This window comes from Drosophila suzukii, chromosome 2L, assembly GCF_043229965.1.
Source record: "Drosophila suzukii chromosome 2L, CBGP_Dsuzu_IsoJpt1.0, whole genome shotgun sequence".
In the NCBI taxonomy this organism is placed as follows: Eukaryota; Metazoa; Arthropoda; class Insecta; order Diptera; family Drosophilidae; genus Drosophila; species Drosophila suzukii.
The window spans coordinates 13,393,457-13,411,717 of NC_092080.1; the positions used below are offsets into that span (position 1 = coordinate 13,393,457).

The 18,261-nt window shown below is 38.9% G+C and overlaps 7 protein-coding genes across 10 annotated transcripts in view; 6 read left to right on the forward strand and 1 right to left on the reverse strand.

The window, feature by feature from the left end:
* The first annotated feature begins 3,694 nt into the window (after positions 1-3,694).
* On the forward strand, positions 3,695-4,231 carry LOC108012629 (uncharacterized). The gene has a single exon (XM_017078054.3). It carries the CDS (start codon positions 3,856-3,858, stop codon positions 4,060-4,062), a length of 207 nt encoding a protein of 68 aa, XP_016933543.3. The 5' UTR covers positions 3,695-3,855; the 3' UTR covers positions 4,063-4,231.
* Positions 4,232-4,671: 440 nt separating this feature from the next.
* On the forward strand, positions 4,672-5,139 carry LOC108013121 (uncharacterized). Of its 2 annotated transcripts, none has more exons than XM_017078796.3 (2): positions 4,672-4,801; positions 4,856-5,139. In XM_017078796.3, the coding sequence occupies exon 2, from the start codon at positions 4,876-4,878 to the stop codon at positions 5,023-5,025; it is 150 nt and encodes a 49-aa protein (XP_016934285.1). In that variant the 5' UTR covers positions 4,672-4,801; positions 4,856-4,875; the 3' UTR covers positions 5,026-5,139. The 2 variants fall into 2 exon arrangements, with proteins under 2 accessions (XP_016934285.1, XP_036668612.1); XM_036812717.3 differs by having other exon boundaries at positions 4,687-4,801; positions 4,847-5,139.
* A 141-nt stretch (positions 5,140-5,280) lies between these two features.
* Positions 5,281-5,603, forward strand: LOC136116964 (uncharacterized; the record flags this gene model as incomplete). The annotated part of the gene is given in 2 exon segments (XM_065864920.2): positions 5,281-5,358; positions 5,361-5,603. Coding segments are annotated over 2 exon segments (321 nt in total), but the record flags the coding sequence as incomplete, so codon positions are not given.
* An 8-nt stretch (positions 5,604-5,611) lies between these two features.
* On the forward strand, positions 5,612-6,119 carry LOC108009818 (uncharacterized). The gene has a single exon (XM_017074504.4). It carries the CDS (start codon positions 5,715-5,717, stop codon positions 6,111-6,113), a length of 399 nt encoding a protein of 132 aa, XP_016929993.3. The 5' UTR covers positions 5,612-5,714; the 3' UTR covers positions 6,114-6,119.
* A 92-nt stretch (positions 6,120-6,211) lies between these two features.
* On the forward strand, positions 6,212-7,157 carry LOC108009827 (male-specific sperm protein Mst84Da). Of its 2 annotated transcripts, none has more exons than XM_065865425.2 (3): positions 6,212-6,367; positions 6,623-6,910; positions 6,978-7,157. In XM_065865425.2, the coding sequence occupies exon 2, from the start codon at positions 6,699-6,701 to the stop codon at positions 6,876-6,878; it is 180 nt and encodes a 59-aa protein (XP_065721497.1). In that variant the 5' UTR covers positions 6,212-6,367; positions 6,623-6,698; the 3' UTR covers positions 6,879-6,910; positions 6,978-7,157. The 2 variants fall into 2 exon arrangements, with proteins under 2 accessions (XP_065721497.1, XP_016930005.1); XM_017074516.4 differs by having other exon boundaries at positions 6,213-6,367; positions 6,623-6,924.
* A 1,153-nt stretch (positions 7,158-8,310) lies between these two features.
* elfless lies at positions 8,311-9,120 on the reverse strand. Of its 2 annotated transcripts, none has more exons than XM_070994415.1 (2): positions 8,937-9,120; positions 8,311-8,885 (listed from the first exon to the last, which is right to left on the reverse strand). In XM_070994415.1, the coding sequence occupies exon 2, from the start codon at positions 8,871-8,873 to the stop codon at positions 8,358-8,360; it is 516 nt and encodes a 171-aa protein (XP_070850516.1). In that variant the 5' UTR covers positions 8,874-8,885; positions 8,937-9,120; the 3' UTR covers positions 8,311-8,357. The 2 variants fall into 2 exon arrangements, with proteins under 2 accessions (XP_070850516.1, XP_070850515.1); XM_070994414.1 differs by having other exon boundaries at positions 8,312-8,889; positions 8,937-9,119.
* Positions 9,121-10,470: 1,350 nt separating this feature from the next.
* The window catches only part of rdo (reduced ocelli), a 54,171-nt gene continuing 46,380 nt past the window's right edge, over positions 10,471-18,261 (forward strand). Inside the window, exon 1 of the mRNA XM_017090114.4 lies at positions 10,471-11,153. The gene's annotated coding sequence lies outside the window, so the exon portion shown is untranslated. The remainder of the gene's footprint in view (positions 11,154-18,261) is intronic.

An 18,261-nucleotide genomic window follows, 5' to 3' on the forward strand; every position in this document is an offset into this window, starting at 1 on the left:
TGGTATGCTGGTCGCATAAAGCCGAAATAAAACCACAAAATAATGTACACAATTGTGTATGTGCAGAGTGAAAAGATCGTTTCCATGCTTTGGCTGTGACGGAAGTCTGGCCCCACCGCATAGGAACCAAATATATATGTAGAAACCCGCAACTCTTTCAAAAAGAGGCCATAAATATTGTTCATTTGTAAATAAATGGCTAACAAAAAAAGAGGAAAAACTACGAATAGTAAAAAGAACAACAACTCACAGAGCATATAAAACATTGTTCATGTTCATTTCCAGTACTTGGTTTTCTATTTCCTAGGCAAACATTCGATGGTGCTCATGTCGCTGCGTGTGTTTCTATTTTTTATTACAGTATCATCTTCCGGTCACTTTGTCAGGCCTCCACTACATTTCTCAAACAGTTACGACGAGACAAGTGGCCCCAGCGCGTGTGCCTAGTTGGGATCGAACTTGAATTATGAAAACCAGAAACGGAGTCCAAGAAGTAATAGAACCACCACCGATAAACGGAAGTTGGATAGACAATGTAGAAGCATGGATGGTTGCCTTCTAGGGGCTACACTGAAAGTTATGTGTTCAGAATTTCGTCAGCTCTCGGTGACAATTTTTAAAAGAGTTTACATATACTTATATGGCGAAATAAATATTGTAGATGATAATTAGACCTGTATAAATTATAAAAACACTTGATATAACATCTTGATAATTTTTCTCCAAACCAAAGTATTTTGTGATATTTAAACGTTTACTGAAAAAATCTTAAGCCAATAAGTATAGTCATACATAATAGTCTCTATATGTCCTCGCAATTTTTTAATATTTTCATAAATCACATACAAAATTCTCTTTAATCAGTTTATTAAATTGCTTTGACTAATACTATTATAGCAAGGAATGGCAGTTTCAATAGCTACCCCTACCTATTTCAAGAAACCCAATACAACTCCTTCACCTCTTACCAGTAAACACCGTTGACCAACATCGCCACCGCCACTTAAAAGCAGTTCGCGCGACTGAACCCAGTTCAGTGGCACTGGAAGTGGAAGTGCCGCCGCCCAGAGGAACCCTCTTTGGCTCGGAGTGACCGGCCCCAGAGGTCCCAAGAGACCGTACCACTAACACCCCACCCCAACACCGACTTTCCACACATTTCCCCACCCACATCACCACCCACCCACACACGCACTCGCCGCAGCGCGTTGCGCTTTGAATATAAATTACACAAATAGTGCACAAGACTTTGATGGTTGTAGCCGACGACATTGAACGCTGCACAGTGGGTCGGGAAAGTAATAAATAATTTTGGAAATATTTCTAAATTAATAAAATAAAAATAAGAAAAAAACAAATAACAATAAAAAAAAATGAGCCACTCAATCAAAATTCCAAAGCAAATATGGTTAAAAAACATAAACACAAAACATAAACTTCAATTTAAAAAAAAACAAGGAAGAACGCTATAGTCGAGTACCTCGACTATCAGATACCCGTTACTCAGCTATATGGAGATATGCAAGCAGCAAAGCGAGATTAAAATGCGCCACCTACCGGCGGTATACAGATTTAAGCGTTATGGGCGTTAGAGTGGGCGTGGCAAATTTTTTTTTGGATCAATCGGTAGGTATCGACGAGACCAATACATTTCAGTTAAAATTTTTTATCTAGCATGAAAATTGTGGGCGTCACAGGTTTTCGCGGTTTGTGGGCGTTAAAGTGGGCGTGGCAAACTTTTTTTTGGGTCAATCGATAGGTATTGATGAGAACAATACATTTCAGTTTATTCTAGCGTCAAAACTGTAGGAGCCAAAGTTTTGGGCGGTTTGTGGGCGTTAGAGTGGGCGTGGCACTGTGCTGAAACAAACTTGCGCTGCGCAGGAATCTCAGGAATCTGCGTGCCTAATCCCAGTATTGTAACTCTCATAGTTTCCGAGATCTCAGCGTTCATACGGACAGACGGACAGACGGACAGACGGACAGACGGACAGACGGACAGACGGACAGACGGACAGACGGACATGGCTAGATCGACTCGGCTAGTGATCCTGATCAAGAATATATATACTTTGTGGGGTCGGAAACGCTTCCTTCTGCCTGTTACATACTTTCCGACGAATCTAGTATACCCTTTTACTCTACGAGTAACGGGTATAAAAATGGTGTGCAAGGAATAAAAATAATACGGCTTTCCATCTTTTTACTTAAGATAAGCTTTAATGCCTTGGTTACAGAGACTTAAGGAAAATTAAAAATACTTATAGATATATATTTTCCTTGAAATATTTAGTGTTATCGAAATTATCTTTTTTCAGAATAATTTATGTATGTATTCTTTTTTTTAGGTTATTACAGAGTATTTTATCCTGTGTCTATTCCTTTTTAGGGTTATTACAGAGTAATTTATCTAATGGTAATTTGGAAATTTCCCTTGCTAAGGTTATTATTAATATTCATATATTCAGGATTTAATGATTCGGTATATATCATAACCTACATATATTTGTATCTAAGCAATAAAATGCCAAACCTGTGCTATTTTAATATTTGTAAGTTAAAGAATATGATGGAAATATGTTGTAGACACCCGAGGACCACTGTGCAGCTGGGCTGTCAGAAGCGCTGGTCATGTCACCGTTGCCCTTTGATGCTAATGACTCTGCCATCGCCTTAAAACCGGGGAATCGGCTTCGATGGGGGGCTCACAGTGGTAGGAACTTAGCGAGCAATCAAAAACCGTGCTGCAGCAAATTGGCATGCGTGATGTAGATGAATGGAGATGCAGCTTGCCGCTTGCAGCTTGCAACTTGCAACTTGCAGCTTACAGCTTTTGCAGCGGGGAATGTTTCTAAATGGAGTTTATGGGCGGGGGCGGAGATATGTGGGACAAGTGATTTCCGCAACGCTTTCTGGATCGCGGCAAGCGGTTGCGTTGATTTATTGATTAATTGACAAAGGAATTGCCGTTAGTTTTCCATTTCCACTCGCATTTGCATTTGCATATCTAATTTATGAACGGCCCAAGTCTTGTCCGCCCGTACTATATGTAGTTCATTGTGTTAGCTATGCAAATGCCGTACTTCCGCTGCGAGCGTCTGCCCAGCGCAGCTTAATTATTCATTAATTTCAACTTAAATTCCATATTTGCGCCTGCAGCCATTTGTGGCCCAGTTTCGATGGCCTGCAGGGGCTCTTGTCCATCCGCAGGCTTTTGTCACCATAAAACTGAAGTGTTGCCCGATTATGAAATAATTATAAGCATTCTGCACGCCATAACCGGTGATTTAGTTGGTGTTTGTGTTTGGGCTCTGTATCGGAATTTCAGTGAGAGTTCAATGTGTCTGTTGTTCGTTTACACTAGTCACAAAACACTTTTGACCAATAAGATATTTAAATTATACTGACATGATATGTAAAATATATTAACGGAATTTTTTAATTTCGAAGATTTTTGAGTATATTTTATTACTAGCTTAAAAATAAAGAATAACAATTTTTGCTTGGTTGCTTTTTATATATTTTTAAATACATTTACAATTTTAAAATATAATCAATTTTCTTAAAAATTCTTAGTCTGTTTAAGGTTTGAAAATGCTATTATGCAGGCTAGTCAAGTTGATCCCGATATGCTATTAATTAGTTTTGTTTAGAGCTTTGCGCATATCGGGCATCTAGTTGCCTTGTGCCATTGTGTTCTAATCCCCATAGAAATGAGGCAATTTTCGAGCCTCACTCTATCCGAAATTTGAACACAGTGGCATCTACATATGTAAATTCTGAAAATCGGTAAAGTAGGACCCACCTGCCTCCTTCAACCGCCTCGACCTTCATTTCTCGTGGAGGAGCTGCAGCATGCCTTGCATATTTAATCCCGGTTACATTGGACCCGATCCGCCCTGCTGCGACCCGGATTGCCTGGAGGAGGGGCACTGCACGGTTCCGGAGTGCGGGGTCTGTCCGGAATCCCAGCTACCCCGTTGCAATCCCGCCCCGGACCCAAAAAAGAAGGCGGAGCAGACGGCACAGACGGAACAGAAGCCCCAGAGGGTGCAGAAGTGAAGAAAGAAGGCGGAGTAATGGAGAGCTCTAAGCAAAAGATCCCTCCTCCTTTGAAGGAGTGTCCAACGCCCACCCAAACAAAAACTTTTTCCGACTTTTGGCTAATATACAATAATCCCTTTGATAAGTGAACAACCGAATGGGTTTAATTAAAACTGTTTAGTAATTATCTACTACAACCAGTGTACATTTTATTTTTTCTGGGTTGTCATTGTTTTTTAAGATTTTATGCATCACAACGATGTACCTTTTTTATATCGTTACTTTGAACTTGTAGACTGGTCAACCTTTGAAAGGAAATAAAATAAGCCAATAAATAATTTTTTGACTTTTTTTTGCCAATTAATAGTTGAGTTAACATCACAAAATCAGTTTTTATTGATCTTTTTTAAAGCTGCACATGTGCTTACCCTACTAATAATACCACCATATTAACTAAAGAGTTTAAAACAACATGTTTGTATATATTTATGCAAATTATAATGGTATTAATTATTATTTGACTGACATGCTTAATAAATACGTTTAGTACTCACTTTTATGTATATGAAACCACTAAAATGCAATCTGCAACAGAGACATAAATGTGTAAATAATAATTTTAAATCATATGCTTGATTTAAGTGTCAACAAAACAGTGGATTTAAACATCGATTTATTTAGTTCAAATTCAAACACCGAACGTGTCGTTTAAGTAAAATATTTGTTTATATTTTTGCTTTTCTTCTTGAATTCTTTGGTAAGTTGTGTGGTGCTAGAATATGTGAAAAAATTTTAAACCAAGGTTTTTCAGGCTCTTGTGGAGTGTTCAAAATGGTCTATTTAAGTCGCCCTTGGACCCCTGCCATGAATCCTTTCTACATTGGCCCTTACCCGAGATGCGCCGTTTGTCCATGTGACTTTGACATTTATAAAGGATATACACCCGGTGGCTGGCATAGTCAATGTTATCACAGCTATTAATAATGAACCCCTGCTAAAGAATCAAACAAGAAGTCAAGAAGAAACAGCATTAACAAATTAAATGAACAAATAAAAGTAAAAAATCCAATAAAATAAAAATACCTTCCTATCAAAGTGGCTTTTAATGGTAGGAAGCAAAGTTGTTTTAGATTTTTAGTACCAAGTCATGGGGCTTTTATTTCATCAATTGATACCACAATCTTTGATGAAGCAAACGGCTTCCAAAAAATTCATAATTTTAAATTTACGAACTAACATCATGCTGTCTATGGATCAATCGACGCCCTCGATTCCATAGTGCCAGTGGTCCGCCAACTGGTAATCATCCTGCATGACAAGAGTCCTTTCTCGTTCATCACAAGGAGGCGGAGCTCCTGATCGTTGTGTACGGCATGATTATGGTTATGATGATCCGTAAAATAGTCCTGATCGTGAACGATTCAAAGTCGGAGCACCACGGCGAACAGGAGACGGTGGTCAGCTCGGATAATCTCAACGGCCTGTTGGTTGGATTATCGCGGACCATTCGGAATCTAGTCCGTTCCACGTATGATACCATCTCAACGCTGGCTGACTAGCTGGAGTGAGTAGTCCACGAGCTAGCTGTCATCCTGGTCGATTGAAAAATCCGAGATCGATCCTCCTGATCCTCCAGAAGATCCAGCTGCAGCTGCTCCTCCTCCGGAGCCATGGAAACAGTGCACACGGCCATCGGGGTGACGAGCGTAGTGGCCATGCTTTTGGTGGTTACTCACTCGCTAAAGCAGTTGGGTGGCCGGGTGCTGGAACAAACCCGTGAACCGATCTCCGAGCTTGTGACCCGGGGCGGTCCTGTGGCCGATCAGCTGACGGCCGTGGAGGGAGAAACTCCCTTGGTCGAAGGCGATCGCATGGATGGCGCCTGTTCTGTGGTCCAAAGTATTGGAGGCAAGGCATGTGCCTTGGTGGGACCTCTGCTGCCCAAATTGGGGAGCGATCGCAAGTCCGGGGACTCCTCGACAGAGGAGGAAAAGGCCAAAAAGGACTCGGAGCCGGCAGCTGCGAAACGGGAAACACCGCCTGCGGCAGATCCACCGGAAGAGGAATAAAATCCAGCCAGCGAAGGAAATCAGTAGGCTTTGATATTCAAATTTTTAGTAGTCACAAGTAGGCCGTGGGCTGAAACTTCACCTTTTTTGTCGGCTTTGTGTGATTCGAAACCAACAGAGCTCATTCACATTCAACAGCTTCGACTGAACACATCTCACTTGTGAAATAAAAAAAATATGAAAATTTGAACAAAATTCTAAATTTATAGCCAAGGACTAACTTCAGCATATTTCTTCAGCAGCAAATAATCAAAGTAAGTTTTGGGTAGGTGTGCACTAAACTCACACAAATCGAAATAGTTACGAAGCGAAAATCTACATACAAAACTTAGATAAAGAAAAAGTTCTTCCGGAATATAAGAACATAAGGCTTTAGTTCATCGGTCGGCATCGTTACGATGAGCGGGCATAGTGCCGCAACACGTACAGTGTACAACGGTCGGCACACGTTCATATATGATCTCTTCGGTCTCAATTGAAACATTTTTTTAATCTTTTGTTCCTTGCAGCTGTGGCATTTGAGCTCTAGCTGCATATACTAGAAGTGGTTCGCGGGTCTCCTCAGGCAAATCCAAAACTTTCAAGATGGTTCTGATGCTCTGCTGCAGTTTCGATCCCTTCTATGTGGGACCCTGCCCGCCCGGTTGCCTGGCTCCTCTGATGGGAGGAACTCCATACTGTGGTTGTGGTCCCTGTGGTGGCTGCAGTCCCTGCTGTGGTTGTGGTCCCTGTGGTGGTTGCAGCTCGTGTCCTTGCGGCTGGTAAGCTGCTTTTCGAGAACGGAAGCTAAGATATTGGTCTCTGATCACAGGTAAGTTAAAGAAACGTTTGAAATTAATTACAATACTTAATATCATATCACAGATCCGATAGCAAGCGGTAAAAAGCCAGAGATCAAGCCTTTACGCATCGCCGACTGCTGAAGAGATATGTTGCTGTTTGAAATCCTTTCCTTGGCGGGGGCTTAAACACCCAAGCTCTCCTAAATTTGATGAATTCTTCGGTTTTTGCTGTTCAGAAATAAAATGGACCTATATAAAAATATACTAAAAAAGGTTTTGTTAAAGGGGGAAACAGCATAAATCGCCTGCGAAGTATTGTAGCGTTTATGTCAAGCCGCATAAATAAACAATTCAAATTAATTATACCGCTAGTTATTTTGGGGATAATATTTAAAATCTGATAGCCCCCGGCCTCGGCGAACAAATCGGGCAACGGGTGGATTATGACAATGTAAACAGCGGTGGCCAGCCTCCAGTCATTCGGTGTTGAGCCTGCAAAAGGACCTAACGCCCATAAGGATGCACATGTTGTCCTAGGTAAGGGACTTGCCTAGAACAGCTGTTTGGCCACGAGTATTACTGCGCAGAAGCGCTTCGAACTCGAACTCGAACCGAAACATAGAATGTGGAGCATTGTGCCAGGTCAAAGATTTTTGGGGACTGTGCCGCCCGCTTCTCCTATGCCATCTGAAAATGAAACCGAAACCGATTCTGATGCTTCCTGATGCTATGTTTTGTTTAGGCTAAGCGCGATTTATAGCGCCGTCTCTGAGGTCTGAGGTATCCCTGTGGGTGTTATGCTTCCTTGAGGTTTCCGAGGAGTGTGATTCCCATTCCTCGGCATGAGTGTGTGTTGGCCATTTCACTCTCATTTTGGCATCGCTTGCGTTGTTTTTCCCGCGGAATTTATTGCGGTAGGTCGGAATTTTCATTGCTTTGCCACGGCCCGTCCTCCCGAAAGGACCTTCCTTTTTCTGGGTTTCCCCGGGCTTCCTGCGAGTATGAGTGTATGGCTGCTTGCCATGTTTTATGGCCAAAGTTGGCTGCCTTCTTATATTTGACTTTTAGTTTTTGAGCTGAAACTTTCCGACTGCATTGTCGTGTTCCCCATGAGGATGTTGCACTTCGGATAAGTTTCTTTCTTTTACGTAGTGTTATGGTGGAGCAACAGTTTCTCCAGGTGCTACTCTAAAGTTTATGCATTTAGCAGCAGAAAATACACTTCTGATTGCAGTTTTCAGAGCTGCCAAGTGCTATATTTTAGCACTGCTTTCAATAATTAAATATTTTTCATTTTATCAAACTGAGCTCTACCATTTAGGGTTTTATACTACTATTAAAGCAACTTAGGAATCACAAAGTAACATTTTTTAGAAATAATTTTTCTTGGTATGAATATTTTTATTACATACACTCAGTTTCGGTTAAGGAACTTAAGAAGCTCTTCTGCCTTGCCCTAGGCTTACATGTAAACTCGATGATATTCAGGTGAGTAAATACCGCACATTGGGCACTTTGACGTAGCACTAAGGACACGTAAAAAGCAGCGCTTGCAGAAAATGTGGCCACATGTGGTGGACACCGGTGCGTTTCGACGCACATCTTCCAGGCACACGGGACAGTGGTAGGGCTCGGTGGTGGTGGAGCTCGCGTCCTCTACGGCCACGTATTTGACCCGTTTGATCGGCGGACCGACTCTAGAATTCTTGCTTATCGGAATTCGTCCACAACCTCCACGTCTTCCCGTCGATGTTGAGGGTTCGTTGGAGTCCAGACTGCTCGGGCTTGAGCTTGAAACCGTTGTATAGGAGACTATACAACGTCTTGGGCGGAACGACGGTTCGGGATCGGTGGTGCTCGATGAATCCGAGCTAGAGACAGAATCATTGGTCGATGAGGATGAGCTTGATGAAGAACTGCTTGATGAAGAATCCCTTGGAAGATTCCAGTGGACGCAGCGTTTTGGTTTATCCCCCATTTGAGAATGCTTCTGCCTTAAAGAGTGTTAGTGTTATCCAAGGTTTATTGGATTTTAACTTACAATAAATGCACGGGCTTCTAAAAAGAAATGGGTCCTATTCGATGCGCTTAATTTTCGGGGTTCAGAAAACAGCTGTCAAGACAAAAGTGACATCCACGTGATTGTCGAGCATTCCTAAAAGCTGGTATATAATAGCAATTACCATACGGCCACACTGTCAACACTCCTATATGGGGATGTCCATATATTACGTAATTATTTGATATCAGCCAAAAGGTTTCTGTTCTGAAACAAATAAATTTTCCGTTTGAAAAATAACTACATGGGTGGGAAAAACCAGATAAATATGTCAAAGTTATGATTAAATTAGAGGGTGTATACAATAATGTTTGCGTTTTTGGAAGCTCTCTCCAGTGTGTAAACAATTGTTAAAGTCAAAAATGAATTTGTTTCACAACAGTAACCTTTTGCCTGACAGCAAGGATTTACGTAATATTTGGAGAGCCCCCTAACTAACTTGCGTAAAATAACTTTAAGTTTTCAATAAATATTTTTTTATTTCAGACATATTTTTGGAATATCTAAAAAATGTTGTTACAAATAAGGATTTTAAATTATTTGAGTCAAGTCAATGCGTACTATGAACATTTTAAAATATCGGGGACTTTTAATTTGGAACGCATACTGGTCTTAGACAGGCTCCAGAATGAAAAGTGAAAAGCTTATTAAGGTTGTAAAGAACAAATGTTTCATTTTAAGAAAAAATCGTTTGATATCGCTTAGTTTGATATTGCTACCTTTTACACCAGAAGTGCTATAAATAAGAGTTTAGTTATCTGTTTCATGGATGTAATGAACTGGACAGCATCTTTACCTGATTCAAATGCGTTGGGAATATTGGCTAGACAAAAATATTCGGTTATTAAGACGTATAGTTCGATAAGACTTGGAAAAATTAATTTTTAAAGGAGTAGAGATAAATTTTCTATTACGTATGTATGGGTCGAGGATTGAAAGGATTTATTGAGTTTATTTCTCCCAAATGAGACTATTTTAGTTTATATTTAAGAACCCAAAAAATCTCGGTTAAATTCGACCATTGGATGTGCCAGAAATTATTGGTGTCTTATCATTTTGAGAAGATTGTGAATGGGCTAAAAAGTGAAAATTATTTCTGGTCCTAAATGACAGGATCAATGACCAAGGCGTCATTTTTGTATACCCAAAAAACTTGGCTCCATCTGTCTGTATTAAAATTTTTCTCTATATTGTATCGTTACAAATTTGACGACAGTTAAACTAAAAAATGTCTTAGTGGCTAATAACTTTTATAAGATAATTATTTTTAATAAACATAAAAATCATCACAAAGTGGGTTTTGTAATAGGAAAAAAGCTTTGCTTAAACGTTAAAAAAAATTAAATTAGCCCATAAGGAATGAAATTCAAAGATCGGCAGTACGGACTCAAAAACATAGAATCGCCGAAGTACTTGCAACATGTTGCAAGTGCCACTCGGATTGCTTCGAGCCGTTGGAAGCTCGAGCCGCGTTCTCGACTTCGGATTTAACTTTCAGCGCGCTTTCGGCCGACTTCAGTATTCGTTTGCTTTGCTTTTCGGAAAGTACGGTTTGCTATTCGATTTTGTTTAATCCGCCCCAGTGTTTTTAACGTACTTCAACCGTTGGATTTGCCGCAGTTAAGCTGGCAGATAAGCTGGGAACTTGGCCACAAATCAGGACCAAATCCCGGGTCCCTAACTCAACCTAATTGAATTCGGGCAAGTTAATTGGCAGCCAAAGTGTTGCCGTCGTAATGATGCTGCCATTCATCTGGCATTTAACTTAATTCCGTTTCGCTGATCGCATAGCTGTGCAAAAGTCTGTAATATTTGATTAGTGCGCGGTACCCAAAAAAATAAAACAGAAGCCGGGAAAATCAACAGAAAGTACGGTTCATTTGCTAAATACACGGGGACCATTCCAATTTTCCCACTCAATTTTAGTGTTTGTGGATTGTGTGTGTGTGTGTGTGTGTGTGCCCTGTGAGTGAGAGTGTGTGGAGAATTTCATTTATTGGCAGCCAGCAACTGATTTGAATATTCACTCACACACACACCCGCCAGGATCTCCGCTGCCAAAATACTAGACCAGATTGTGGCTTCTCCTGTAAGCCAGTGTGTTGGTGTGAGTGCTGCATGATTTATAGGTCCTGCAGCAGGCGTGATGTAAAGTGACAATTTCTGGTAATTTTCGATTTACATGCCGTTGCGCATTGGGTAAGTTTGACACAGGATCCCTGAATTTTATTTACAATGTTTAGATTACATTTCCTGGAATTAAATTCATTCCAAAATATATTTTTTGGAATTGTGGAAAAGGAGGTCAAGCCAGCCCTTGATTTTACCAAAGCTAAAGCAAGAATTTGTAAAATACACCTATAATTTAAGGTTTACAACTGAGATGTAGTGTTTCCCAATAAATTATAAATTTACAATTTGATTTTGTTTTTAACGTAGGTCACACATTTTGTCAATTGTGCGATAACAAAATATATCATCGTACATAATTTATTTAATCGTATATTGTATATATAAAATTGGATAAGAGCTAATTTAAAGAAGTAATCTTTATTCATTAAAATTGATCATGACAAGCTTATATTTACTAAATTAAAAATAGATTACTAAATTACAAATTGATTAAAAACGATATAGTAATCCCTTAATTATTTATATTAATTATCTATGTTCTTTAAAACTTATTTTTGCCATATTGACTAGCATTGTTTTTATTATTACATATTACGAATTTATTAAAATACCAATAATTGGTTTAATAAATGAAAAGCTTTTATAAATTGTGTCAATGGATTTGTGTTTATCCCGAGAAAACTGTTATTTATTTTCCCTTTTCAAGGTGCATGTATCTTTTCATTACATGAGTAGTAGCCTCTCTGTTGCGATTAATTTACACCTGCTCGAATGACTTGACAATCAGAAACCGCAAAGTGAACACTACCTCGGACTCGCGACAATATCAGTTCGCTTTTACTTCCGCTCTTAGATGGTTTCCATTTAAAGTGGTTTCCTCGAAAAAAGTAATTTGCCTAGAAGCTAAAAATAAGTAAAATAAATAAATGGTTTATTGAAGTCTTGGAATCGATTTCCAATTTACTTCGTCTAGAACATAAATTAGCTTCCATAAATATCGCGGCATTAGTAAATTTTATTGGTTTCGGACGGCCGAGGAAGATATTAATGGGTGCCATTAATATTTAATCGTCGACAACAGGTTTGCCAAGTGATAAGAGCAGAAAGTATTTCCAGAAATTAAACTATCCATCTAGATCTTTCAACAGAAGCCGAATTGAAAACTTTTGCCAAACTGCACCTGTGTCTTAGAATTTTTTAATAAAATCTCCCGAAGATGTGGTGAACTCAACAAAGCCATTCGTCATGCTCAAGTAACTTGGGTTTTCGACTTTTGGGTTATTTTGCCCATTCACATATTTTTTGCTGGTCAGCCAACCAGTTTGGCAACATAATTATGCATCCAGGCATGCAGCTGGGAACACCGACGGTCGCCAAAAGGGTTGAAAGAACCCTTTCTTCCTTCAATGTGTGTAGGAACATTTAAATTTGGGTCGCTTGCGGCCGAAACAAATTGTAATTAAAATATGAAATTTCCATGCAGCCATACAAAATTTCACTTTTCATCTTAATCATAATAATCGCAAAAAAAATTTGTATTTATATGAAACAAAGCCGAACTTATTTTCACTTTCGCGACGTCCTTGATGGGTTAAAGAGTCCTGGCAGTTGGAAATTATCGTCATCAGCCGCAGGATTCCAAAACCACCATCATTATCGTCTGCTGGTCTGCTTTGCATAATTTCAGCCATAAACTCTCGTTTTTTGTGCGCATAATCCGCAGCTTTGATGACAGCGAAATAGCAAAAAAGTACAAAATAATATGGAGTGTGGGCGAAAAGGTGTCATATACGTATACCACACACTCCAACGAGTGGGTTTTGCTAAATGTTCGAAAAATGAAGCGTTGAAAAGTTGGTCGCGTTACGCATACGCCGCGTTGTGCGCCAAGTGGGGGGAGGGGGGATTACGCCAGGACGCTCATATAGTTAATGACATGCAGCTGGTGTGTTACTTGAGGTTTCTGCCTGACGCCTTTAAGACCCTCAGTGAATTTTCCCCCCCTGGCCCTGCTGACAAACTTATGAATTTTAAGGTGATTTCCATGACGCAGGACCAAGTTCACGAAACTTTGGCATGGTTATCCTTCAGGAATTCGAGGCAGAAAGGACCCTTCACATCGGGGACTTGTCAGCAAAGGGTTGATCGCATCATAAATCAAACGAACTGCTTGCCCCGTTCGCAATCAAAATCATTCTGCGGTCTCCAGCATTTGGTCCTTCGAAAATGGTAATTAATCATCGAAAGTAATTGGTTTTCTGTTTTGATTTGACATTTGAAAAATTGCAGCTGTGACAATTCAATCCCGGTTCCGTTTATTTGCACACTTTGCTGGTTTTTCAGTGCACAATGATGCAAAACAAACGCAAAAGTTTATTTTCCTTATTTTTTGCCAAAGTAAAACGGTGACCTATGCAAATGTATGAATGCAAATTGAATATAAACGAATGCATAAATGCGGCTTAAAAAATATTGGACCGCAATATTGGCGAACAATGGGATTAACTTGACAAAAAGGTCGAGAGTGTCCTTGAAGTTTATATTTATTGCACGGATATTGATTGGCTAAAATGCCGTAACTCCGGCTTTAATGGAATTATGTTGCTAAATTAACGAGTACAAATTGAATACATTCCGTTTGTGCTTTCTGAAATTGGTTTATGAGTTCAGTCGTTTATTAAACTTTTGAAACAAACCAAATAAACTCAGAAATTAAACTAAGACGCAAATAAAGTTTGTGAGGAACAGCCGAGATGGCGGCACTTAAAACTTCTCAAATGCAAATAACACCCAGGCGAGTTTCTTGACAATAAAAAATTATTAAAAAAGCGTTAAAGTCTTTAAAGGGAATTATGCCCCACAGAAGCAGACATAAACTCAACTTTGTGCTTCTTTTTCGGGAGGCACTTCAAAAGGAATAAAACGAAGGCACTGAAATATCCTCACAAAAAATACACACAAATTCTCAGTCTTCGGTGACTTTATTTTGTTTGCCAAGTCTGAAAGTGGCTCTCGTGGTTCGTATTTGTGTTTTGTTTCAGCGTTTTTTTGTGATGAGAGACCCACTGCTAACTCAATAACACAATTTATGATATATTTTTCAAGTGGGGTCGTCGAGAACAGAAGCATCGCAAACCGAGTGTGTTTGCTTTCAAATTCAAGTTTATTTTTGGAGTTTACGAGTGGGGAAGAAAAGAGTTGATGATGATTGAAATGCGTTTAATAACAAAAGAACCAAGGGAATTAATTGTATTCAAAAAGGAAAAATCAATTAGAAGTATTTAACAAGAAAGAAAAATGGTAGAATTTTTGTTTTCATTTTTTTGTTTAATGTTTTGTTTGTTTTTTTTTTAAATCAAAATTGTTTTTGCAGAATTCACTTTTAATACTTTATTTTACCCAGGAAATCTCGTATTCGTTGCTTCTCGAGTTCAGGATATTTATTCTGTTTATCACGTGCTTCTTATATTTTACTTCTCAATTAAATACCATTTTTCCCATCATGAATGCGCATTTTTGCCGCTGCTGCACATAAATATTTATGGGGGACTTAATCAAAGGGAAAAACACTGGAGGCTTATGCCAGAAATCGTCCTTTCAGGCCCCAGACTCTTTTCATTTCGTCTGTTCTATTTGCCCCAGATCAACTCATTTCTGTTTATTTAAACATTAAATGTGCTTACATTTGATTAGCAGCCCAAGCTTAATTCCATATCAATGTGCCTCGTCAGATCTGTTTGGTCCAAAGCCATATAAAATTTATGGGCTTTCCTTGCCTTTAATTTGTTTGCATTTTTATTTTACTTTTTTGTGTGGCTTGTGTAATTTTCCCTTTTCGGTTTTGAGCTCATTACAATTTCTTTTGGGTTACGGTAGGCGTCTTTTATGTGGGCAGTCGCATTAAAATGCATGAAATGCGCAATTAAAAACGAGGACAAAGTCTCTTTGTAGGTGGCAACGGGATACAATTTCCTTTTAATTAAATATGTGAGGGCATTTCATATTTAAGCACATATCGATGCTTAATTAAAAGCACTTTGTGTGTTCGGCCCATTACGCAAAAAAGGGTTTTATCACTCGACGAAAAAAGTGGGTGCTTGTGATTTTTGTTGTATATTTGTAAAGTAAACAGTTTGAAGGGCAATCTGCCACTGGGATTTCTGCTGTTCGGTCTTTTTCCCGCGGCTCATCGGTGACAAGTGGCACTGAACCGTTGTCAGCTCGTTGTCCAAATGACAAATGGGTGCATTTGCCTTTTGTCAGGCGGCATCGCCATCGATATGGCATCGAAGTCGCGTCGAACGGCAATAAAAATAAACTGTTCCAGCACCGAAACCGAAAACAAATCGCCTTTTTACCCCGCTCCTTGGATCTGTGGCCACACACCACGATGAGCAGCCGAGTGTAAAAGTATGCGAATAACTTGGCATATTTATTTATATTCCGCGACCCGCCAAAGATTGTCAACATGGATCAATGCGATGCCAACTTCCAACTGGCTTTGTCATCGGGCTGTAACCCGGGGTTATGTAACCGCTGCCAAATAAACATAAAACACAATGTATTGTAGCTTAAAGTATCATATTTCCCCCTCATATTCATAATATTATGGGGATTATAGCTGGAAATGGGTATCAGAAACAACAAGGCGACAAATCAGGCCATGAGAAATTCTGTTTCCAGTTCATTTGGCCCTCGTTCGCCGGCAATGAGGTTAAATGGTTCAGGAACATAACAATTGCAGACATGATTGAGACATTAAAGTGGGTGTAGATGGGTAAACGGCAAAGGTTAGGCTAAACATCCTTTAAACTGTACCGTCTGCATATCTAACGTCGCAAAAAATGGTAGTTTGTAGGGTATTGTAATCCCTGTAAAGTTTTCAGCTTTATTGCCTTAAAAACTATTGGTTTTTAATCTCTTTGAAACCAAAATTGGGATAGCTGTTTTTATTTATTTGTTTTGCCAATGTAGCTTATTGAAACATTTTTGATTGCACATGTACTGACCAAAGACCACGAATTCAATAAAGTTCCCCTTTGGAAAATATATTTACAAAACATTTCCTATTTTCTATGCGAAAAAAGTACTTTAAAAATGTTCAGGTGATATATATAGGCGCATCGACATTTGTTTTAATTCAATAATAGCTTAATAAAATATTAAATAAATATTAAACCTAATGAAAATTTGAATATATTCATTCCCACGAACCTAAACATTTTTTTGGTATTTAAAAATGGATCTTATAGAAACCTATTATAATTTTTTTTCTCTGTAAGTTGGAAACCCTTTTTAATTGTTTGTCACTCCCCCATGCTGTTTGCAGTGTCAGCGAGTCCGTGTTTTATCAGCTGCCCTTAACGTTATATAACTAAAAAAAATCTTTTGCTGAATTCTCGCTCGAGGTCAGTTATTTTTGGGGTGCGGCAAGTTAATTACACTGCCAAGTGTTCGCACATAAAGCGATACCCCAAAAGGAACCCCCTCCGGCATCACCCCTATATCAAGTATACGCAGAGTATTTCCCGCCGGAAAAAGGAAAAGCCAGTCGTGCTGCACTAATTGCTTGACAACATTTGGCCACACACGAGACACACAATAAAATTAAAACAACTGCAGTGCTCCCTGCAAAACGGACAACAGAAATATTATAGAACTCAATTTGCTAATTGCTATCAAAATAATGAAGTCTGCTGTCAGTTGGGGGTCTCTGCTGATTGCAGCCATCAAGTATCATTCGAGTAATTTGGAGTGCACTTGGCGAGCTGTTCCTCTGCTCGTTTTGGTTTTACTAGGGGTTGCCCCGTGGAGAGATGAGGCAACTTGGCGATTTTATAGACCTGTAAAGTGATAACAAAAGTTTTTTGTATAATTCTTCAAGGGAAAAATTATTTAAATTCAAGTTATATATTAAAATATATATTATATTATTCGAGCAGCTTTACTATTTAAATCGATTTAAGATTAAAGATAAGTTACTTTTAAGATGCTACAATATAGTCAATGACCTACATTTCTTAACCATAAACGGAATACTATAATACAAACAAATAATAAAATATAATATAACATAATAGTAATCTTCTTTAAAATGTAAGATATGACATCACTAACGGTAACGTTTTTCAGCTATAAAATCGGGGGAAAAACAAAAGAATGAAATAGAGAACATGGAGGCAAAGTTTGTTGCTCACGAGTCAAACAAATAAAAGTTCAGCTTCAGTTCAGTGGAAAGTTCAACTCATACCATACCATACCCATCCCATCCCATACCATCTCATCCCCAGAATTCTTGAGGTGTTTTCCCAGAACTTTGTTCCCTGCATGTGCTATTCCACTGTGCTCCCTATCCACAGACGAAACTTTTCAGTTATCCTTGCTTATTCTTCGTCCATTTATGTCTTGTTAGTAGTTTTATATGCTCTGTTCTATATTTACTTATTTTTTGCCTCGCAACTTTTCTAAACTGCTTGCTAACTAAGCTTTATTTTGTTTGGCGAGCATCTCAGTGGGAGGAAGCCTTTAAGGGCCCCAACAGCCAAGCGGTTAACCCGTTCTTGATTAATTTCCAGTACTCAACAGAACTGGGCTTTGTTTGCGGAAGTTCTCACTGGCAGTGAAGGATATGTTTCAGCACGTGTTTGGGAACGTGATGGGTTGTGGGAGCCAGTGTGGCAGGAAAAATAATTAACTTGGCATAAATACATTGTGCTTGGGTTTGTGGTAAACTTCGGAAAATAGATTATATTCCTTCTTAAAAGTATAAGAAATTACAGTCATTTAACTTCAGCGGATTGTAACGAACAAATGAAAATACAGTCGAACTAGTACTTTAAAGAATTAAGCAATTCTTAAAGTGAAGGCAAAATAAACAAGAGAACTTTTAACTTCAAAAATAGTAACCTTTAAAATATGTAACAACCATTTGTTTTTTATTTCGCTTATATACCTTTAAGGTTAATTAAGAAGTTACATTTTTATTTTAAATGCAGACCCAAGTTTCTCGCTTTTTTCCAGCTATAAAAATGACTTTACTGCTCTGCATTAAAAGCGAAAACTTTTTTCACCAGGCAAAGAATCTACGTCTGCGTTTGTAAATTTAAATTAAATGAGCATTTCTCTGCCGCATGAACTTCTCCTAGTCGAGGAACTCGTAAAAAATGTGCCCCTC

Bases quoted from the DNA above. Each gene is read 5' to 3' on its own strand.
- LOC108009827 (XM_065865425.2), top strand. From the start codon at position 6,699: ATGGTTCTGATGCTCTGCTGCAGTTTCGATCCCTTCTATGTGGGACCC.
- LOC108009818 (XM_017074504.4), top strand. From the start codon at position 5,715: ATGGAAACAGTGCACACGGCCATCGGGGTGACGAGCGTAGTGGCCATG.
- LOC108012629 (XM_017078054.3), top strand. From the start codon at position 3,856: ATGCCTTGCATATTTAATCCCGGTTACATTGGACCCGATCCGCCCTGC.
- LOC108013121 (XM_017078796.3), top strand. From the start codon at position 4,876: ATGGTCTATTTAAGTCGCCCTTGGACCCCTGCCATGAATCCTTTCTAC.
- elfless (XM_070994415.1), bottom strand. From the start codon at position 8,873: ATGGGGGATAAACCAAAACGCTGCGTCCACTGGAATCTTCCAAGGGAT.